Below are 24168 nucleotides of genomic sequence, written 5' to 3' on the forward strand. Positions count from 1 at the left end.
AAATTTAAAGTTAATAATTAAAACAAACATACACAACCACTCTGTAATCACCACCTCTGGGTTTCGCAATATGTACTTCATTCTCTCTATATTTCTTTTGGTGCCTTTCAGGACAAGACTATCCTTTGTGTTACTGAGCTACCACAACATCCTCATCAGTCATCTGTTAACATGTTATACAATATTATAGCAACAAAAGCAGTAAAAAGTTTTGGTTCTAAATAGTTTTCCTTTTAGAAGCAGAGTTTCAATATTTTTAATGCAGGTGATCTCCATTTTCATCAGAATTTTAATTTGTAAATGTAAAAGCCAGCTCAGCAAGCTCCCTGCTCTGTGCTGATAGTGCTTCTCACCACGTAAACTTTGAAACGGGTTTATGCAGAGACTCTTCTGCGGTCTCAAGCGTGACCCATTCCCGAGCCATTCCCACTTCGGTGGGCAAAGGCCAACTCCTGATTCTTGTCGCTGCATAAAGCGGATGTGGCTGTCTCAGGCCCGTTGGTGTGCGGTGTGCGCTGGAACAGGCAGCGTCCGAGGGACACGAGGGTAGCAGGGTAACGCGTGAGAAATGACAGTATTTGGTATGTGTTGTCTTGACTTAGGATTTCCTTCTATTTCAGGTTTCTGAGGTTATAGGAAGATACATCTGAACAATCCTTAATTGTATTTTGTTTCGGAATATCTTAGCATTGAAAAAATAAATAAAATACAGGACATGACAGCCTGTGTTGGCAAGTCTGGCTAGCTGGGGAGTGAAGTTAGGAAGCCAGGCAAATAATCACATGTTCTTCATTTAAAACATTTCATACTGGCAGAGAAATCTTTAACCAGTGCCACTCGGAGCTTTTTATATGAAACAGCAGGAACCTGGCAGCCTGGAGAGCTTTGAGTATTATGAGGAAAAAAAACCTGAACATCATTTATACTTTTTTCTGCCAAGACTGTAAAAATCTAGACAAAGTAGATACAGTTGTTTCACCCAGCTTTCCGCTTGTGTTTGTCCTGCTCTTCACTATGTAAGCTCCCCAAACCTCAACCGGTTTCCTTCCTGAATTTTAAATTCTTGGTGGGTACCTCAGATAGGATTTATCTTACCTACCTTTATCCCTGTAAAAGTTATATGGTTAGACTGAACTATTCCCTAGGCTCCTTCTACAGTCAGTGAAGAGACAGATATCTCCAGGAGGCTTTTTATCTCCTATGAATTTAGACAACTGTCTTGGGGTGAAATGAATCCCAGCCCTGTTGTCACCTTCCAGCCTGCATTCAGCAGACGGCAGCAAGTTGCATTTCCATGCTGGGATTTGGAGCATTACATAGAATATTCCAGCATCTGATTTTTACTGAATCTAAGGGAAAATGGATGCATGGGTCTTTTCATTAGCTCTGAAAATCTCAGCATAAATGTCTAAGCTTGCATGCACATACGTTTGTGTAGCAAAAATGACAAGCAACAAATGTAGCTATATTATTTTCAAAAACCTGAGCATCTGACCACTTCAGTTGATTAATGTCTCAACTAGGTTATATGGATGATACTAATTATGCAGTAGTTTTGCAAACTTGATCAAGTAAGTAGAGTCTAAAATATGAATTTAAGAACTTAATTATGAATTTAAGAACTTAATTAAGAACTCGGCCATACGTTTTTTCTTTTCTTCCTCTTGAGTAGAGTTTAGATCCTGAAAGATACATTCAGCACAGACATTTGCGGTAGAATGATGTTGCCAATTGACAAAAATGGCTGTGAGTACTAACCCTAATAAGTACAGAATACATACATGAATTAACTTGAAAGGTACTTTTGCTATAGTTAAGAAATAATCATTTCAGAAAAATCTTAAGATTTTGGCATCTGAAATGAGTTGAATAAAAATGTGACTGATCTTTAAAGGGACATAATTTTCTGGTGACTATCTCTGTCTTACCCACTTGTTAGTTAATTTTCACAGTATTTTTAGCTTAAAGAATATGCACTTTTTATACAAAAATGATACAGTATATTATTAATACATAACAAAGTACTTGATTCTGTTTTTTACCATTGCTTCTTAACAAAATTTCTGTGAAATGCTTTTGCTTCCCTGCCCTGTCTGGAATTATATAGTGCTCTTACAATTTCTTTGGGTGATAACTGAGCACCCAGAACCACAGCTATATCATTAAGCACTTAAATGCAGAAAACAATATATAATTTAAAGTGCGGATATGCTTGTAAATAGACAATAACAAAAAGGAGTGATTTCTTAAATACTTTCCTCACTGCACTTCCAGCTATAATCTCAAATGTTTTCTCTTTTTCTGACTAGTTATTGGTAAATTAAGCTCTTGAGCCATGAGGTTACATGTAATAATCCTGTCCTCTAAAGGAGATGTGACATATGATACACTGGATCTCTTCCACTTCATGTACCTTCCCAGGAAATAAGAGCTCTGCTTAGACAGAGCTGTCCAATATAGTGATATGTTCTTATCTGGTTTGCAAAGCTTAATAGGAAGTAATAATTTTTAGTTAATTTTATTTACAGGCTAACAAATACATATTTGGATCCTAGTCCAGCAAAAAGCATTTCCTTAATTTTAAAAATGTTTTGCTAAGTCATAATCTTAGCAAGAGTCTTCTCAAAGTCCTGTAGGGTAGAAGATCATGTAAGTGTCATATGGAGATAAATCCTCTCACCTAAATGTCTTTCCAACACCTTTAATCTTAGTATATGTTACAATCAGTTCTTCATTGTTGCATTTCTCAGCCTATCACCATTTTGATACTTTGCCAATAAGCTGGAACGCACGCCAGAAGTGTGCTTTGTCTCATCTAGGATCCCATTCCCTACTTTGACCACTATATTTGCCCAAGAAGGTGGCACAAGAATTAAAAGCAGAGTGTTTTCCAGCTCAATTGAAGAACTGCTTCTTACCTCTCAAAATACAGTATGTTATGGGTAAGCCCATACTTTACATTGTAGTTCCTCAGAGGCAAAGCCCTTAACTTTGTACCTGTCTGTAATGTGCCTAGAGCTCTAGTGAGACCCCAGTGAGCAATGGCAAGTGGTGAGAGTCTAGTCTGAAGTGGAGGTGTCCAAGACTGTGTTGGGTCTCTGCTGTCCATTGATGTAGTATTTAAATGTTGTTAATAATAATTTATTTTTTGAAAGTTTACTTTCACTGTAATAACTGGCACAAGCATTTGTGTTAACTAAATTTTAGTGCCTCAGGAGTTGGTTCTGTTGGGTAGGTACACCCAGAGAGGCTCTTTTACTGATGTTGCAGGGAATATTACTTTTTTCCATGCCCTTGTGACATATATTTGATGTTCTGTATTCACTGATGGCAATACTAGTTATTGCCTTTTCATTGGGATAGATGGCATAGTAGCTTCCATTTACTCATATAGATGGAAGTAAACAAGGTAAAAAAGAAGCCAGGTCAAAATGTCAGCATAAAATAAGAACATTCATATGACTGACGGTAGTACAATAGATAATAGACACACTTAATATTCCATCTCTATAAACCATTCTCAAAGGCTGAAGCTTTTGAGTATTGTGTTGCAGAAAAGAGAAGAGTAACCGCAGTTCATTTTTGATAAACACGAAACTCAAGTCTGTGATTTGTCTGCAATGATCATGGTTGGAGAATACTACAAGGGAAATCCTCTACTGTTGTCAGGCAGCTAGAGACATCTGCACATCTGCTGAAAAGAGGGCTGAAATTTCAAACAACTTTGAATATGGATTTAGCATGCACTATATGTACCAAGGCCAAACAGATACTACACTAGGGGTGAATGTGTCTATCTCTGTTAACAACTGCACTACGGTCATAATTTCGTTGTTAATGCCCAGTCTTTTTGTTCACACAGCCAGAATATAGGTCTTACCCCTAGAGACCAAAGGCAATCTTATCCCAAATACTTCTTAAGAAGGACAAAAGAGCATCCTCTGATTGTCATTCATTATGCTGCTGTGAAATATCAAGGATGGTGCCATGCTGACAATAAGGAATTGGTAGAAGAATATGCCTTCCTGAGACCAGCTTCATTGCTGTTGTTTTCCCTTTCTTTCTCCTACCCATTCTTGTGTTATAGGTGCAAGTTCCCAGTCAGGAATAGAAATAATGATTTGAAATTAAAGATGCAGGTGAAATGACCCATTTCATAAATTAACCCTTTCTGCTTTGTACTGCTTACAGTGATGGTATTAAACACTGCAATCTGTGTATGTTTGCTGTAGGGGAATAGTGATTCACGCACAGAGTGAGTATTTAAGGATTCATTTCTCTTTTGTCCACAAGCTGCAGTAAAATTTAAACAATGACAAATAATAGGTTTGAGACCAGGCATTCTTTGTGGATTCTATTATTAGACCGAAGCAGCTAGCTTGCCATCTTATCCTTTCCCGAAAGCTTAAGTTAGAAAATCTCCATAATTGTAAGGACTCCAATTTTAAAAGGATATACAACTCGAAATACATATAACATCTGTGGAGATGGTGAAATTGGGTGGCTTAGATGTAATGGAATAACTATACTTTTATAGCTGTGTGTGGACTTGTCTTGCTATTTGCCAGCAAGCAGTTGCCACAACCATTCTGACAAAAAGTCTCTCATTCAGGCATAGTTTAATGACCAAATAAAAAGAAATAGGGCAGCCATGCCTCTAAACATATGGAAGCTGTATCTCTTCTTCCTACCAGTGTCATCATATTTCAGTTAATCTGAACCCCTAGTTTAACTGTCCAATGAGGACCTTCCATTTGAGAACCTAAGTGACACTATCTCAAAATAGCATCTCTGCAAAACTGAGTTGCAAGACCAGAAAAATTACAGAATAATTGTTCTGCTGTAGTGATGCTGATTCTCAGGTCCCCAGGTTCAGAGTACATCAAGAAAATGGCACGAATCACTTTGCATGTTGTGCAAAGCCTCTCTAATCTTTTTGTTTGTTTGTTTGTTTCTCCCATTTGTATCTGGACTCAAATAATTAATGTCTGATTTTCACAGTTCCACTTTCAGAAAATGAGCTGTTACTGCTTTCTTCTGTATTTTGTTACCTCATGGTGTTGTGGCATCGCAGATATTATAGGCAATAAAAGTATGATCCTTGATATATTAGAACTTCCAGTGGATTTGTAAGAGTAGCTTTCCGTTATGAGCTTTTTGCTTATAAAAAAATCTTAAAAATTCTCAAAATTCTTTCAGATTTCCATCAGGAGTAGAGTCTTTGCCCACTTTTTGCATGAGAGTCATTACACATTTTCTCTTTGAGGCACTATTGCTGTGTGTATCTGTTGCACAACTGTTTTCTGTCTTGTCAATGAAACAGAAACGTGGTGGTGTTTCTTTGCTGCACAAACTAAGGTAAGTTCCAAAGTGGAATGTAAACAATAATGTAATTAATTAATAAGTCAGCTGAAGAAACTGATATGCTTTGGGCACTGAGTAGAGTTTTGGCAAGAAGTTGGAAGTATATAATGGAACAGAAAACTACTTATGACCAAAGCCAAGTCTTAAAATCTTTCTGCCAGTTTTACTACACATTGTTTGAGAAATGGCATCCAGCCACACTAGTAAGTGAAATGGAAGCAAGCAACACCATTAAAACTGTGAATATGTGTGAAATAACAAATGGAAGTAATAGAGTCAGGCATTCCTAGCTGGGGGAGGGCAGTTAGAGGTTCGGTAAGATATCATTAATTACAAGATTACAGGAGTGTTTAACTCTATGTAAAACATGCTTTATGTCTAAGATAAAAAAAATAAGGTAGAATGACAAAAGCAAAAGCAACAGGAGTAGCCCTGGGCAACCAGATTAGAGTTTTTTCAGGTGCTTTTAAGAGTGGTACTAGTACCACATGATGCCAGGAAAGTTGTTCTGAATGGACGTTGGTCGCATCCTTTTCTTGTACCTGTTTTTGCTCATTATCCTGTACAATGATAGAAGGCCATTTGACTATATAGGTTTCTCACCCATGTACTGTACATGAATATTCCACTCTTTTACTCTATTCATACTGTTCCCAAGAAAATCAGCTTAAGACTATCAATATATCATTATGCTGTACAGAATTTATATAAACCATAGCAAAAATACCTATGCCAGATCTTGAAAAGATTGTGCATTGCAGGGCCAAACCTACAGATCTGTACTGAAATGTCAGAATGTTTAAAATTAAGATATATGGATCCCTGTTAATTTGTTACTTCAGTGAAATTCGTACCAGAACCTTAAATATGTTGGGGAGGCTCAAGCCAGGTCCAATTTAAAACTAATGGGGAAGTTATTAATTTCTAGTTTTCTGACATTTTATTTTTAATGCTCTGTCAGTGTGCTCTGAGTATAAACATCAGTGTCAGAATTCTTATGATACTTTATCTTGGGAGTTTTGTTATTCATAATGGCCGTGCAGTTTTTACAGGTGTATTTAATGGCAAAATCTTATCTTGGATTGCATTTTAAAAGCTCTGGTGTAGCTGGATTTGCTGGGAAAGGGAGGAGGGGTGGAATAACATTCTTCCCTTGGGGAGACAGCCATTTCCTTGGGCAGCGTTAACTTGAAAGAATATGAGACGCGTGCACGTTGCCAAAAGGAGTGGGGACGTACAGAGCTCTGAAAATAGTAAGTGTCAGTAGGGAAGGCTTGCAGGTGCCAGAAGAAAAATGTAAGCTCCCAGGGGCCCTCTCTCTTTTGTTTTTGCCTTGCGTGATGCCAAGCCACATAGGTTGATGTTTAAAATTCAGTCCTTCCCTGAAAAGTGATTATACAAAAAAGGCGCCGTTTCGCAACAGATGTGCTTCCTGTGTGTATTCCGAATCATGTTTATTTGTTTTAATGACTGTCTTTTTAATGTACTATTTACACCTGTTCCACATGTGCTGCAGAGAGCGAGCGACGTGCGGGAGATGGCAGAGCTCCGTCGCGTCGGGGAGCGGAGCGGAGCGGGGCGGAGGGCCACGCGGGCTCGCGGCAGCGGGATCGCCCGCCCTGCGCCCGGCATCGCCCTGCTCGGCAGCCTGGCAGCGGCTGCTCCGCCGCCCTCCCCAGCAGCAGGCGAGAAGCCGGTAGCGGGGCGCTCTGCCGCTGAACCCGCCGGGGCAGCAAACAGCTGGTTATTGCCTCTCCTGTCCTTGTTAGCTCCGGAGAAAAGCGATTGCGCTTCTCTTCATAGCAATCTTTTTATATTGTTGAAGGCTGTCATCACATTCCCTGTTTCTTCCTTCTTGCGCTAAATACACCCGGTGCCTCCTCCCTTGCTTCCTTTATTTTTTGGAGAGGGTTGTTCGTTTTTAGCTCGTAATTCCTGTTGTTCTCAGCTGGATTCAAGCTCGGCCTTGTCCCTGGGCTGTGGGTGGCCCAGAGCTGGGCACAGCACCCCACATGTGGGTGGGCTCTTCCAGTGTGCATCTTGCCAGGGAGAGGGTTTGGGGAGTGGCAGGGAATTCTGTCTAATTTCCTGTATTTGCAACATTTCCCTTATTTGCAACAGCAACAGACTGCTGACATATTTGGTTTACGATCTGGCCCGTTTCTGCAGTACTGCTTAGTAAGTTATTCCCCATTTTGTATTTGTGCTTTTGTCACAACACTTATTGAATTTCATCTTCGTTTCGGATCATTTCTGCAATCTCTCAGAATCATTTTGAATTCCAGTTCTGTCCTGCATTCCAGTTCTATCTGCATCTTCTCCCAAACATGGTTTCATGTGCTGGTTTTATACGTGAACTCTCTTTTCTACCTTCCAAGACATTAAACAGAAATAAAGGAATTTGGAGAAAATGCCATAGGCTCAGTTAGCCTTATAGTCCGGCTGCAACATCTATTTTGGTTCAGCAATCACCATCATAGGCAAGACAAAAAAGCTCATTTGGCTTGCAGGCTCTTAATCATGTAAGTGTGTAAGTTGTAAAGAAGAACCCAGCTTGACTCTCAGATCCCACAGTGAATATGTGGGACTATTAGATGGGGGGGAAAAAAACATCATTGTACTTAAAGTCTGATTACATTTGCCAAAGAAATCAGAGTCAGAAAAAAATATTGAAACCCTAGGATTCCATTTACTTGGAGTCCCTATTCAGAGTTGAACCAAGCTTCAAATTACAAATAATAATAGGAGTGGTGGTGATCAGAAGGAACAATGACAGTTGTGGCAGAAGACATTTTGCTGCTTTGGTAGCTGGATACATCTGCGTGTCATCTTCACTCCTGACCCAACTCTAAGACTGTCCCTGCCCTTTTCTCTCCTTTGACCTATTCTTTAAGTTTATTTTAATAAAAAATATTTTTCAAAGTATTAATTTTTTTGTTATGTTTAGTCCATTATTTCAATGTTTGAGTGTGTGAGTGCACTACGTGAAAGGGAGGTTGCCATGGTAATTTCTCATTATTGTTGAATAGAAAAATAATTACTCTGGCAAAATCCCCCGTAACCTGTCAGAGCAGAAGTTAAAGATGCATGGGGGCAGCCTTGCCTTCACCATCCCCTTTTTGCAGGAAAAAGGGGGTGATTTCACTCATTTTTTTCATAAGAAGTGGATCCATTTTCTTCTTCTGTTTGTCTGGGGAACACAGCATTTGGGTTCGTTCACCACGAGGCCATGAGAGGAGTTGGGCCACCTGTGACAAGGGCAGAGCGTGAGCTGAGCAGCAGAGTGCATCCAGGCACAACGGAGGGATCGTAGAGCCCATTAAGTTGTGTGTGTGCGTGTGCGCGCGCGTGTGTGTATACATGTGTGTGTATGCATGGGAGGGGTATTTTCTATTTTTACTTCTTCCTGATGTAGAGTATGCAAAATCACGAGATAAAGACCTTGGATAGTATTCAAACTGTGACAGAGCCTGGATATTTTATTTATCCAGGGAGAGAATCCGCAGTAATTCAGTCTCCACATTTTTTAGCCTTCAGACTAGCCTTCTTGGAAGAAAAGTGAGTGCAAATATGTGTGGTTTTGAGGTGAGGCCCTGCGCTTTTCCCCGTGTTCTTCTCTTTGTTTTCTGTGTGCATTTGCATCACGATTATGTGATGCTTCCCTTTTGCTTTTTTTATTATGGGATTTTGCATTAGTAGCTCTAGAAGTACTGAAATACTGAGTTAACAATTGCTTTCCCACAGCAGAGCTGCAAGTGTGGTATGTAGCATTGCTTAAATCCTTTCCTCCCCTCCCCCTTTGCAATGACAAGACGTATGGCCAAAAGATCCCGCTTTAAAAATGCTACAGCCTCTCTTTTGGCAAATGACCAAGAGCAGTAGCTCGTAATTACTGATGGGGCAGTGAACTGTCATGTGGGCTTGTGATAACAACTGGCACAGTTTCATGAGTGAAGCGTCAGTGTTCAGAGCAGGGAGGGGTGTTGCTGGAGGCGGTTTTGGGGCTGTTGGTGAACACCTGTCTGCTCTGTACTTACCATCGTGGCTACTCAGCCAATAAGCGCAACAGTGTTTGCACACACAGAGCCCATAAGGTTTACACCAGCAAACAGGAGAGAGCGGCCGCTCTCTGTGACAACAGATTTCTGCCAAACGGGGGCATTTCTGATACCTCTGTGTGAGCGTGATTGAATTATGGAGCGATCACGGCAGTGCCCGGCCTCTCTGTCATGCCTCGGGCTGGGAACGCTGCTGCCGCGTGGGACGAGAGTTGGTGAGGAAGGGGAGCACCAGCGGCTCTGAACCAGYCAAAAAGTCTCTCAGGCTTCTCCAGTGGGAGCTGGAGTGCTAAGACATGTCCTTACCGTTCCTCTGCTGGCTATTTGACAGCGATCAAAGTAATGTAAAGTGGTAGGGCAGTAAAGACACCCTGCTCAGCGGTTAGGAGTGAAACCCAATAATAACATCTTTAGGAGAAATGGGAGCAGAACTAAAAAGATCACATAGCTATTTCTCTGCACGTGCACATATAATGAATATGATAGATGCACATTTTGTCTTAAATCAGCATTTTATCTCAGGGGTTATTTTTCTTGTGAAGGTAACAAATGTCTTCTCACTCTGTTACATATTGCTCAGGCCTTAAGAGGCGCTCTTAAGGCGCTTCATCCAGCTCGCTAAGCTGGATGAAGGTAGTCTTGCACACTTGGAGGACTGCCAAAGTGCTCGTGATACTGCGGTGATGAGGAGTGTGATGGTAGCATCTTCCCAGGTGTATTTCCAGCTTTGGGGCTGATTCTGTGCGTGGCGAGTGATTTAAATCTCAGGGCCTCACAGAAGGGGAAGATCTCAGAGCAGCAGAAGACACTGTGCCAAAGATTTCAAGTCCAGTTAATAAACATATCCATATTTAGTGACTTAAACAAGAGGTGGATTCTGTTGTTCCCTGACTTCGGAGCAAGGCCTTGCAAGCCAGGCCACTTGGCCAGGTGCTAGGCATGGAGGTTTGGCTGCCTGTTGTTAATCACCCGGCTCTGAAAATGCCTGGTTCGGTTCCCAAAGGCAACAGCCCACCTGTGGTAGTAGTTCAGTGTATGCATTGCATTCTACACTATTTTAATAATTGTTATGTTCTGAGTATGTGTATTACTGCAAATATAAGAATACACAGGTCATCTGAAAATATTGTTTTCACCTCATGTATTGTACTGGAAGGTAAAGATTTCTCTCAACAATTATATTTAAGTAACTAGCTGGTATTTAATTAACCTATGGTAGCATTGTACTTATATTAAATACATCGAAGTGGAATGGCTATTATATTTAGTTTCAAAATTACTTTCCTGTCAACTCATGCTGATAATCAGGTTATGTAGTATTAGAGAATTAAATGCTGAGTTTTTTTCATGATTAGGACCAAGCATTTGAGATATGCAGCCCAGGAGAAGGGAGGAAAAGTCATAATTGCTCTATATGCGACTAATTTATAAGAACATTCTAAGGTGTAACAAAGTAAATGTAAGAAGTTACTTGTGTTTATGATAATGAACATTTTTGCATATTTGGTGTGCTGGACAAAATGAAAGTTTATTGTATAATAAACTAAACATTTCACCTCTTTTCTTAAACTAGAATGAAACCCTTATCTAAGAAAATTAGTTCAAAATATCTTATAGACATCACCCCAAAATCACAGGGAAGAATGCGCAAACTATGCGTGTTCCTTTGGAATTTCTTTAAAAAAGGAAGAACATATTTTCATTTTGCCTCCTGTTAAGTGAATGATCTGTTGCTTCCTAGGATAGTGACAACCTCTGGTGGGATGCCTTTGCAACTGAGTTTTTTGAAGATGATGCAACTTTAACCCTTTCATTTTGTTTGGAAGATGGACCAAAGCGATACAGTAAGAGATACATTTATTGTTATAATTTTAAGACTGAGTTTCTATACATTTATCTGTGAAAGTAAGAGACAGCTGAGAACCTGGCAATGACAAAGTCACTTGGTTGTGTTCAGCAACCATCATGTTCCATTAACAAATTGCATGGGTTGGGATTTGTTAGGAAAGATAGGTTATGGAATTTCTCTGAATTTTATTATATGAAAATAAATTATTTCCTGGTGGAGCAGGGCAAATAATACAACATAATCTCCATAATTTTTAAATTAATTCGCTTTGGCTGTGCTTGCACTCTTTGTTCCTTTGCTTGCCATAAATATTCAAGTGTTGAGTCTTGTGGGCAAAAATGTTCACAGAAAAGGGACTTTGCAGCAAATTTCAGTATTCTCACCTGAAAGGCTTCCAAATTCAAACAGAAAGCAGAAAAAAATACCTAAAAATATATCCTTGCTGGTGTAAATAATCGTTAGTCCATCAGCTGCATGGACTTATGCTGTTTGCACACAGTAAGGACCTGCCCTGGGTATTGTGTGAACAATCACAGCTAAGCAGCCAAGTCTAAAATATTCTCAGTCAAGTACTAAATGCAATCTTGAATAAAATGAAGCAGTGAATAAATCTGATGGCATTGGTATCCATTGCCCACATACTCCAAGCAGAAAAAAAGGGGTAAAATTCATCGAACAAATTGTTTGAAAGGAATAATTCACTCAGCTTTAGCACTAAGCAGCACAGAGATAAGTAAACACTGAAAAACGGCATTGCAAATTGTTTCACTCCATTCAGAGTGACCCCTGCTTCACAGTGACAGCTTGTGCTCTGTGCTTAATGTGCTGAATCTTGCAAGGTTCTTATTTTTCTTGAGAGTGACTGATTGTCAGTGTATCACTCACATACTTCTAATTCCTTTTATCAATTATCTCAGGTATTTATTTGACAAGTGTTACCTTCTCCTGAAGAAAAAATAACAGCCACTTTGAACGCACGTTCTGGGATTAGTGTTGACAGAATTACAGTTTCTTGCCTTTCAAAGCAAGTGATAACTCTGTAAAGGTCCTCAAATTACAGCCTATAGCAATGTTGGTAACAGCTGATCTGTCCTGATTAGGTTGAGTCAACTTGTCAGATATCAGATTTGCTAGTTGTGTTATCAGTCCAGAAGGCACAGATACATCAGCAAAAAAGCAATTAATGTCCAGTTAGATCAGAGGGAGTTGTGTTTCTGGAAAACAGTGCTGCATATGGAAGAATTTGTCAAAGGGTAAAATATTCCTGTTGTCACAAACGCTTGATAATGGTTGTGCGATCTCTAACTGGGATAGTTCAGTACAGGGCAATACTGTGACTCTTAGCATTGCTGTTGATAAGCGTGATTGAAAGATCAAATTACTGTGAGCACATTTTTTAAAGCTGACTAGTGCACGTGCTTTTTTTTTTTGTCTTTTTTGCGGTTTTAATTTCTGACCTCTGCACAAACTGTAGCAGCTTTCGATGTTGTTATTCTCAAGCACCTGCGATTTAAGTCCAGCATATAGGGCTCTCTCTATTCATTCACGCTCTGGTTCCTTCGCTGGTAAATATTTACATAATTTTGAACTGCACTATTGTTGATTCTTACTGACACTAGCAGTCTTCCTATTTATTGATGCTATAAAGAGTATGCCTGAGCTGCCCTAGTCTGGGGACTTTGGCTGACGTACGAGCAGGCTCTGGGGGCAGCCCTACTGGCTGAGGGGATTGTCCGAGTCACCGCTCGTGTTCCCAGCCTTGCTTGGGGTGGGCCCAGGGCGCAGGTCGTGGGTTAAAAGCTCCCAGCAGGGGAGCTTGGTGTCCTGAAGCACGCGCAGGCCTTGGGAGCAGAGCAGTCCACTCGCCTCTCGGCGCGGCCGTTGGCAGAAGAGCCGCGTCGATGCGTGGCGGGCGCTCGCCGAGCAGAGCCCCGGCCGAGGTGCCCCTGCTGCCCGCCAGAGCCCCGTGCCAAATCCCTTGTGGCTCCAGAGCATCTCACCACCTCCCCGAGCCCAGCAGGCGCTCCCACGCTAACGTTATTCCTGGGAAACCGTGAAGTTGTTGGCCGGTGGGTGGACGCTCGGGTTGTGACAGAGCACTGGAACAGGTTGCCCCGAGAGGTTGTGGAGTCTCCTTCTCTGGAGATATTCAAAACACGCCTGGATGCAATCCTGTGCAACGTGCTCTAGGTGACCCTGCTTGAGCAGGGGGGTTGGACTAGTTGATCTCCAGAGGTCCCTTCCAACCTCAGCGATTCTGTGATTCTGTGATTCTGTGTGAGGCAGGACACACGAGAGGCTGCACCGAGAGCGAGGAATTTAGAAAAAGATGAAATAAAAACAGCAAGTCTCCACCCGCTGTTCAGTGCTCAGTGTAACACCTGCCTCCTTACCCCAACATACAAATTCTTTAATATTTAGTGGAGATTAAAAACATCTGAATTGGCTCTGAGGGGGGGGAAAAAAAAAGAGAAATTTTTTGTTCTTGAAGGCACAAACAGTAATGCAGGGAACCAAGATTAGACCCTAGAAAAGAGAAATAGGCATCCTTTGATAAGTCATTTATAGAGCTGAAGTTGATGAAAGATGCCGACCTCTTGCCTTTGCTCCAGGATTCAGCTCAAAATTGCCTTCCTTTGTCTTGCTTCAATCTGAGAGAGATTTGCTTACACCTTGGACATCGGTTGTGCCTGGCACCTCATTTTCTCTCCCCTGGGCAATGGTTTTCCTCTTTTGGGAGCTAAAATATTCTCTTCTGGAGTGAAGAAATTCCAGAAAAACACAAACCAGGCTCTTTGGGGGGGATAGGCGAGGGGGGAGGACAAATTGTTTTTGTTGTCCTTGGTCACAGTTTTTCTCTGGGTTATGGAGATTCCCAGTCAAGTGGCTGAAGACCAGGAAGAACAGTGCGTGCCTTCCCTTCGCCCCAGCTTCTACCCCCGGGGCGCCCAGAGAGCCCTGTGGGGCTTGCTGCAAACTTGCATACTCTCCTCTTCTTTTCTCTAATCATGACCGTGGTCCCCAGATCCCTCCGGGTCCCCAGATCCTTCTGGGGCTTCTTTTCCTTGCTTGCTTTTGCATTTGTCTTTCCAAGCACTCCAAGGGTTTCTTATCTCCTGGCCTTTTTCCCAGCTGGCTCTCTCCACGCTCTGCTCTGTTACCTGGATGCCTGAGTCCCATAGCCAGTACCAAATGTTCAGAGCATGTGAATTAGGGCTGTAAATCACTGATGGTGTAATTATTACAAGATTAAAAAATATATACTTTTCCTTGCCTCCCGTTTTTTTATCTTTTAATATACACTGTGTCCAAGGAACTGTAAGGGTTGTAAACTCACTTTTTTGTCTCAGAAAATTAAGCTGCTCATCTAATTTCATGACCCCAAACTGAAGCTTTATGAAAAACACCAAATATTTTTAGGCCTACTTTTACATTATCACATTTTACTGCACTCCTCTATATACTGAGAAAAGTGGTTTCCTTCCCTTTGCTAGGTTCCCTTTTAGGTATGCAAGGTTTCTCCTAGACTATCAGCCCTAGGATTCATTAATTTGTAGGGAAAAATAGATATGGGTCAGAGCACAAAATTTAAGTCACTGGGTTATGTTTAGTTTACTTTGCATGAGACAGCACTATGTACTGATACTCAAGCTAGCCTTAAATGTGCCTGTATATCTGTATGGCACAGCATGTAAAGATACTTACTCGGCCCTGGAAAGAATAGAGGTCTGTTAGTTCAGTGATCCACCAGTGCTAATTAATTTCATTGCCAGGTTTGTCAGACCTAGCCCAGTTATCTTTGCAGAACATTATTCTGCCTTGTATAGACGTGCACTTGAAAGCCCAGCTCAACTTTGAATGCAGAGATTCTGTGTCAGACCCGAAATCACTGCTGTGCCCATCTCTGCTGCTCTTTCTTTTCTTCAGTATTTTATTTCTGTAGATGCAAGAACCCTGCCTTCTCCAATTCCTCCTCACCTGTACAGTATTCCAGAAAGAAGATACCATCTTCTTTTAAACATCAGCATATGCTTTCCTCCTGCTTGCTTATACTCCTTAGCTATTCTTTTGGTCTGCTATTATCTATGAACCCTACTGACATGTTATTAAACTCCATGTTGAAATTGAGTTTTAATGAGAAATGCTACAAAAAATAAAGAGATATTTTAAAGTGTCAAGGCTGTAAATTATGTGTGTTTTCTCTAGTCTGGCTTTTTGGCTATGGTAAGACAGAGAGAAAGACCACATGTTCCAGTGCCCAAAGGCAGGGAAAGGCTCCCAACACCAAAGAGAGATTTCCTGTTTTAACCTGCACTGAATTGTGTTCAATAGAGAAACTTAAGAAGTAAACCTGTTAAATTCATTTTACAGTGAAAGTAAAATGAAATTTGCATTAATTTATTATGCCCTGATTTATTGGGACAAGAACTAAATCGGATTTAAGCAAAAAAAAACAAAAAAAAAAACACCGAATGGAACAGATTTTTTTCCTGGTTGTGGATGAAACATAGTCGTTTCCTGTTAAGAGCCTACTACCCCTGTAAAAGAGTAAATACTAGACTCTGATCCATTGTTGCCCAGGTTCTTTGTTTCTTCGAGACAAAATATTTCCAGAACAGATAAGAGAAACAAGTTTGATTGACAGCTCTTAGCAGAGTCTCATCAGCTGCTGTGCTGACAGCCTGGTGATGCACACTGTGCTGATGTGGTGGGGACTGACAGGTGATTGACAGCCCAAGACTGTGGAGACAGCAAAGATGAAGCATGCTCAGTAAGAATAATGTGCAGTGTTTATGCAGCACTGCAGAGAGTAGGAGCTAGGGAGTTAACTCTTTCCGAGTAAAGGGACACTGTGACACATAATCTATGTGATTTTCACTGTGGAGGAAATTAGAGCTTGGCTAGCTTTCCGTTTTATTCACTAAAAGCTTTCTGTTTATGGAGGAGAGGTATACTGTGAGGAACCAAAAGCACAAGCAAGCACATTTGTAGCTGTAAAAATTTTCATGCAGGTATGATGGAGTCTTAAAAACGGATTTACTATACATATAGAATGTATTGAGAATTTCAGACACCTCTCATGGGCTTCCATCACCAAATTTTATACGCCATTGCATAATGTTGCACAGTTTTAAAAAGTAGAATTTTCAGAAGGGACAAGTTGAGCTCTTTTGATCTGTATACTCCTAGAAAGATATAATGTGGTTTCAGTTTTATTGTTGCTCTGAGTCTTCAGATGATAATTGAATATGTGTTTTATGTTTTAATTGCTTAGCTCAGTTTATGTTTGGATTGTTCAATATGACTATACCGTGCTTTGCATTTTATGCACTTACTGTTCATTTCCCCTACTTGGTGCATGAACCCTGCTTTGATTTTTCCTCATTTCTCAATTTTCCTTGGAAAGTTAGAAAGTTAGAAAAACACAGAATTTTGTAGACAGTAATTTTAGAGTGCAGTGAACTTTGGGCTTTAAAGCGCTTATCTAGGTTCCTACCTGTGCCTTTAGAATATATTCTGTGTCTTCACCAGAAATTACTCAGTCTGTGCGTACACAGCAAGTGAGCTGCAAACGGTGCTTTCCCTTCCGAAACAAATTCTTTCTGCCCTTGTCCCTGTTTCTAACCCGTGATGCACTGTTAGCTTCAGAGACCTTTGTTGGGTAACTTCTGCTGGTGTAATCGTGGAAACCTGCATCTAGTGGGGATTTCTCACGAGCAAGGAACATAGTGTGGGGATAAACAGCCGAAACCTGCCACGCGTTACCCACTTGCTTAACTATTGTCCAAAAAACTGTTGTGAGAGGCTAGTCGGCTACATTATCACCCTGGATTTCTGTAAAGCTGTCGTCTGGCTTCTCTCACATAACTCTTATAGAGAAAGTTTAATAAGCCAAGTGAAACAGATTGTAGTATTTCCAGGTACATGCTCTTTCTTCTTCCCTTTTTTTTTCCCCAGAGAAATCCAGTCATTAAACATGATTTGAGCATTCAGGTACAACGCAGTAAATTGACCTAGCTTAGTAAATCAGACAGATTATTCTGTGTGACTGCCTGGTCTTCATCTTTATATACCACTCTTCCAATTTATGTTTCACCTTCAAAGTTTGTTTGTAATACTTTTGAATTTAATTTCAGCCCCTCAATAAAAATGTCTCTAGAATCAGGTCTAATATCTAATGTCAGTGTTTGTGGGTCACCGCTCCCCCCACCAGCTGATGATTGCCAATCAATATTTACTTCGTGAAATTGGTTTGTTAAACATTTTGAATTCATTCAACATGTGCTTTATTAATATTGTATATTACTAATTTTTGGTAAGAACATAATGTGGTGTACTAGTAAGTCAAATGTATTACGAGTATCTAAGTGTATTACATCTATGCACTCATCTTCATCACCCAAACTTCTGTAAGCTCATCAAAGAATAAAATGAGATTTGTTTGACAAGACCTATTTCCCATAAAACCATGTTGACTGGCATTAATTACATCCCTTTTGCCTCAATCTCTGTCAGTTGAATCCTGTATAATTTTTTTCACTGTTTTGTCTGTGAGTGTATTATGTTATCTGGTATACAGTTACCTGATCGTATTCTGTCCCTTCTTAAATATCAGTGCAACAGTAGGAGTCTTTTGGAATTTCCTCAGTAATTCTTTTTTTTAAATAACTTCAGGTAGAAACATGCAAAAGAAACTCTTAGAACTGCTGATTTAAAAATATTTACTCCTGATAGACACTATTTAAGATCCGTCCTAGTTGCTGATGGACCAGGAAGCACTTGGTTGTCTCAAGATCAACATTCTTTCCAAGTGTAGAACAGAAAAGCTTTTTTTATTGCTATTAACAAATTTACTGTCTCCAGATATATTTAGCTTCGAATATACTTCAAAAACGGTCTTTCTTGTTTTCCCTAGTGCACACAACCTTAGATTCTTCACTGATTCTTCACTTAGCATCTCTTTCTAGTATTTTTTTGTTTCATAATGTCTGTTTTTATAGAATGCTTTCACATTTTTTCTATTTGCTTTTTACAGTTTACATTCATCCTAATTATCTTTTCTCTTTCTCTTTGAATTATTGCTTCATTTTGCTACTAACTTTTTAGCAAAAGTTGTTTTCTTTCTCATAATATAGTTGTGGGTTTTTGGATATCTTACCAAGTCTGCTTAACAGGTTCTTAATTTTCATTCATAGTTTTTATCCGTATTCTGTCTTGGTCAGTTGAGCTTTGGAAAATGAGGTGTTTTGAAGCACTGACTGGGATTTTCCTTTCTTTGTCTGAAGTGGATGCATGTTTTGGATGGCAGTCTTGCAGAAAAACGTGGACCAGTTGGAGAGTGTCCAGAGGAAAGCAGGAGTCTTGAAGAGAAAAGTTACTAAGAAAACTGGAAGAATTGGAGTTGTTCAGTGTACAGAAGAGGAGACTTGGGGAAAAGTGAGGGGGAGGAGGGACGTGGTAACAGCACCTCTGAAGGAAAGGGATGCAGTCTGTTTCCATATCCATAATGAACAGGAGAAGAAATGCTGGCCTTAACTTGCATAAAAATGTAGATTAAGGTATTAGTTCCTGGAGATAAGAAGAATGAGGCACTGGAGCAGATCTGCTGGGGCGGCTGGGGATGTCCTGCAGCCAAGGTGGCCCTGGGCCTTTGTCCCTGTGGCTCCCCGTGGTCACTGCTTCTGCCGCGCGCATCGACATTCAGCCTGCTGCTCCCTTCGGTCTCAGCCATCATCCTAAGTCCTGAGATTATTTTCTCATCTTGGGTGCTAAACTTTTTGTGATTAAAAACATCATACGATTTCTCATTTTTAGCAATATAAATAATGTTTTGTTAATACTGGAGACTATGCGAGACATCTAGCCCAGATACTCCAAAATAAAATGTTCAGTGATTGCAAAGGTTTATCATAAAACTTGTCCTGTCAACCTCTTGTAATGACACTGATACCAAATATCTCATGAATGGGTATCTCAAACCTCTTTTGCTTGTTACCAAGCATGCTATATAAATCAATGTCAGAAAACCTCTGTCTGTAAAGGGGCACCTGGAGGAGCTACGAAACTCCTAATGTTAATGTTGCACAATTAGATATTGCCTCTAATTGCAAAGTCACTGGAAATCCCAGTCAATCAATCAATCAGACTGATTCTGTTGCTGTGTAAACAGATAAAGTGATAAGCCCTTTTGGAGAGAACTCATAATATAATAGGGAACAAGATGCAGTGTAGGAGTCTAGTGTCCATGCAGAGGGCAGGAAGAATAAAGGTAAAAGTAACATGAGAGAATCACAGTGATTTATGGCTTTTTCCCCACCCAGTACAAATAACCCCTTGTCTTGGTTGGCTTCTGTTCACCCACTTGGTCTCAGTTACATAGCTTTTAGTTCTATCTTTCTCTTTATTTGAGAAAATGTAACAAAATACCAGAATTCCTTGCAAAGTAATGGAAAGCAATATCTTTTTACCTCAAAATAATGAACAGTTTTCAGTTTTACAGACTCAGGGTAAATTATTTCTTGCTTAGCATAGTGAGAGTTGTATTTGGGAAGAACTGGTCAGTACGTTTTACCTTTTGTTAAATAACAGGCAGGCAGGTCACTGTTTGGCTTCAAATGCTATCTGTACTTTAAATATGGTGGTTGTTAAGTTTTTATAGATTTTTAAAAATATAATGGTGCTGTACTAAGGTATTTTAAAATATTTTTGGTAAGAAATTGAAAATGCTCAGTCATTACTACTTCAGCCTTTAAAATTATCAGTTTTTTTTTTCAAAAACCAAAAATTACATTAATCAGGCTCAAAATGGTCAAATAATGTATATTAAATTATATATTCACAGAAAAATTTTATAACATACTTACAAAGTTCCTATAAGAAACAAGACTCAGCCTGAGTCTTCATCCAAATTAAGAACTATAGATATATTTTTTCTCAAGTAGTCGGAAAATATTTGTCTCCTGCATATTTGGTTTTATTTCTTTTCTTTTTAGTACAGTTGTGTTGTTTCTTTTTCAGAAGTGACATACCCCATGCTATAAATGATCTAAGCAATAACAGAAAAAGCTGGGAAGATTGTGACAGAGCATATTTTCATATTTTCATCTTGTTTCCCGACCAAAGAGATTCTAATAGGCATTTAACTAAGTATTCTAGAGTTTTATCCACAACCAGTATAAATATAATGCTGTAGAGCATACTGATTGCCTGAAGGTGTTAGAAATGAATTCCATTTTATAGAGCATTGAATAAGTAAATAGGTGGAATTTGAGGGTTTTTTTCTTCCCTCTTTGAATCCTCAGGTGTAGGCGAATCAGAGTATCAGCCCCAATGATCTGGAAGTTTTCTGCATATTATGATAAATTTGTAATAATTTGAAACTTCTATAGTGTGCATATACACTTATACTGTGGGTAGTGGTGTTATAGACCTCATGGCCCTGGGACATTAGCAGGACAAGGCTTGCAGGTGCCGGTGCTTTTTAAGGTCACATAATAAAAAGTTCACTACAAAATACTACCTCTGCCTACAGACTTCATTTTGCGTACATATAATACACACACAAATAGAATACAGCTAAATGTACACATGTGCATCCTAATATAGTATTGGGTTTATTGCATAGATATGCATGAGTTTATGTATTTACCATACAAATAAAACTTAAGCACCATGACTATAGAGCCAAAAGCTGACTCTGAACACTGCAATACTGTTCCCAATTTCACATTGGAAATTTTCTTGAATTAATGTAGTTAAGAATTTATTTATTTTTTTAAGTCTGCTGTCTGTGAGAAATCTGAAATATTATACAAGGGCTATCATTCTTTATTATATTGAATTCTGCAGTCCAAACTGTATTACCTTTAAAATGATGCTGATATATAGCTGTTCCACAAGTTTGATCCATACAAGTTTTATGCCATAGTATTTAAGTCCATTCTGGTGCTTATAGCACCTGAGTGTAAGCAATACAATGTTGCTTGTTCTCCCCTTGTTTTCTCAGGGGAGAAGTGGGTTCAGTGGAGTATTTGTTTAGGATCTTTCAAGGCAAATGCAACCAATATGTAGGTATTCTTAAAAGTTAACATCAGAGAGGACAGCTTACAGGAATATGTTGGATTTGAAACAGAATGACGGAGATGTGTGATATTTTGAGCTCCACAAGAATGACCAAGAATGTCCTGGCTCCAAAGGGCCTTGCTCAGTGTCCACCTCTGCCTGCCTGGAAGAGGTGCCAATCCACATCTGATATTCCAGAGCTGCTCTTTTTTTTAAAGGATTTTGGATCTAAGGCATTGAAAGTGAGTGCTAATATCTTGATTTTATATTGCATGGGAAAGCCAAGAGAAGGCACAAAGGACTAGTTCTAATGGCCTAGTGATGGCTGGGGTTACTGAGGAGATGCGCTACAGTGCATGGAGTCTCTGTGAACGAATGGCTTTGGTGTGGAGGCATGTTTCATCGCCAAGATGTGTGGATCAGTATTCCCTGGCTGAGAGCAGCTCATGGCACAGGGTCCTGTCACGCGCTACTGAGCACTGGGCGAGAGTGTGGGAGCCGTCTCCCACCCACCGGTAGTCCAAAATGAACTGACCACTTGCGAGAGTGGTCCTTCAGCCAAAGAGGCTTGTGCCTTGACTGCAGTGTCTTTAAAATGCTCTTCCTTCATTATCGGTATTGCCTCTTTCGTACCATTTCAGCCTGAACCAGTTGTTTTTCATCTGTGACCTGGGTTAATCTTAAGAATTTATTATTTTGGTTCTGGTGGGGGAATGTGGACAGAGGAGGACCAGTAGACAGCTACCTGTTCAGCACGAGCTTTTAAGTTAACATCATCTTGTCCAGTACACTGGGTGCCTGAAGGAAGATGTTGACCATTTTGTTGTACCTTTTAAAAATCCATTACTGCTCCCATCTCCATTTGACTATGAAAAAGGCTTTTATATAAAATTTTATCTAGTCCAGAAATATTAGAATACTGTGTAATTCAATTTTATTGTTGTCTTTAATGTCTGGACCTGAATTAATAGGGCATTACTTTTCATCCTGATATCAATCTTGTTCCTTTCATTCAGATCCAAATTCCTTTGTAGTACATGATTTAATTCACTAAAATGAGGTAAAATGAAACTCTGGTCCAGGGAGCATTAAACTAACATATTTTTGGTGGCACATGTGATAGTAGCAGCCTGCTAGATAACTGTTCGTGTTTACCTCCCCTCTATTAAGCTGCTCAGAGACTTTCAAACTTTCCTTACTCTCACAAACTGATATTTCTTATATTTGTTCCCCTTTCACCCCCCTTTTCAGTCCATCCATTTTTAAATGAGATTAGAGAGATTAAAAATAGATATCTGTTTTGTAAAGCATGTCCTTATGACATTATTTTGAAACAGTCCTGCACCCAGACCAGTTTGGTGTTCCCTAACTGAGGATCAGAGCCTTCCTTTGTGGCAAATTACCTTTGATTTGACAGCTATTTTTGTTTCAAGATCATATGCACACCTGCTTTTCTGCTGAGGCTTGGCTCTTAGGAACTGTTGCACATGCATGGCTAGCTATGCATCAAATTCTGTAATCCAAAGGGATGCTCCAGGTCATGGTTATTTTAAAAAAAAAAGTTCATGCAAGGAACAGGTGAAAGTTATGGTACTGTACCAAAATGTGGCCTTGCACCAAGAAAATGTTTCAAGCTGGAAAACAAAGAGTCTCTGCGCTGTTCAGACTGTTTCTGTTCAATGCTCTGCTTTTCATAATCATATATACACAATTAAATTAATCCCATAATGAACTGGTTAGTAGTATTAGACTGAAGGTGAGACTAGAGGATATTCTGTACTGAGGGAAGACTTTGACTTAGCTTAGCAAGATGTGCACAGCCTGTGATGTGGACTTGTGTACAACTTGAGAGTATTAAGATAGAGAGAAGGTACTTCAGTAAATAGAAAGGAAAAGTCTGGATAATGCATTTCAAGTTTAGTTATTCAGCATCTCCAACCAGCTCCAGAAAAGTAGAATTTGTACTGTTACTACTTTGCAGGGTCACTTCTTGATTTAAGGTCATAATCTGTTGTGCTAGTAGCTAGAGGCTATATCTAGATTAGCAAGTAGTGCAGTGGGAGAGTTATCTGTAGAGCAAAACAGTTGGTGTTAAGGAGATGACGTCCACAATGGCCATGTTTTGCAGAGGTTTACTTTGGACAAGATCCAGTCCTATCTGGTGAACTAAATGCCTGTGAATGGCTGGAGTGCATTAGGTGCACTCCTGAAGTTCACCCGACTCCTTCCCTCTGAAAGAAAACCAGTTTGTGAGCTTAGAGACGGCTCCACGGTGCAGACCAAGGTGTGCAAAGTGGGGGTCACAGAATCACAGAATCGCTGAGGTTGGAAGGGACCTCTGGAGATCATCTAGTCCAACCCCCCTGCTCAAGCAGGGTCACCTAGAGCACGTTGCACAGGATTACATCCAGGTGCGTTTTGAATATCTCCAGAGAAGGAGACTCCACAACCTCTCTGGGCAACCTGTTCCAGTGCTCTGTCACCCTCACAGTGAAAAAGTATTTCCTCATGTTCAGATGGAAGTGTCTGTGTTTCAGTTTGTGCCCGTTGCCTCGTGCCCTATTACTGGGCACCACTGAAAAGAGTCTGGCTCCATCCTCTTGACACCCTCCCTTCAGATACTTGTACAGGTTGATAAGATCTCCTCTCAGCCTTCTCTTCTCCAGGCTAAACAGGCCCAGCTCTCTCAGTCTTTCCTCATAAGAGAGATGCTCCAGTCCCCTAATCATCTTTGTAGCCCTTCGCTGGACTTGCTCCAGTAGTGCCACATCCCTCTTGTACTGGGGAGCCCAGACCTGGACGCAGTACTCCAGATGTGGCCTCACCAGGGCTGAG

General features: G+C 40.2%; 1 protein-coding gene across 8 annotated transcripts in view; it reads left to right on the plus strand.

Moving 5' to 3' along the window:
• Positions 1 to 24168, plus strand: part of LDB2 (LIM domain binding 2) — a 221679-nt gene that overhangs the window by 65952 nt on the left and 131559 nt on the right. For all 8 annotated transcript variants that reach the window (XM_026075667.1, XM_026075666.1, XM_026075668.1 and 5 more), the window contains exon 2: positions 11164 to 11266. In XM_026075667.1, the coding sequence (XP_025931452.1) occupies positions 11164 to 11266 (103 nt within the window). The remainder of the gene's footprint in view (positions 1 to 11163; positions 11267 to 24168) is intronic.

Source organism: Apteryx rowi, unplaced genomic scaffold (assembly GCF_003343035.1).
Source record: "Apteryx rowi isolate R43461 unplaced genomic scaffold, aptRow1 scaffold_409, whole genome shotgun sequence".
In the NCBI taxonomy this organism is placed as follows: Eukaryota; Metazoa; Chordata; class Aves; order Apterygiformes; family Apterygidae; genus Apteryx; species Apteryx rowi.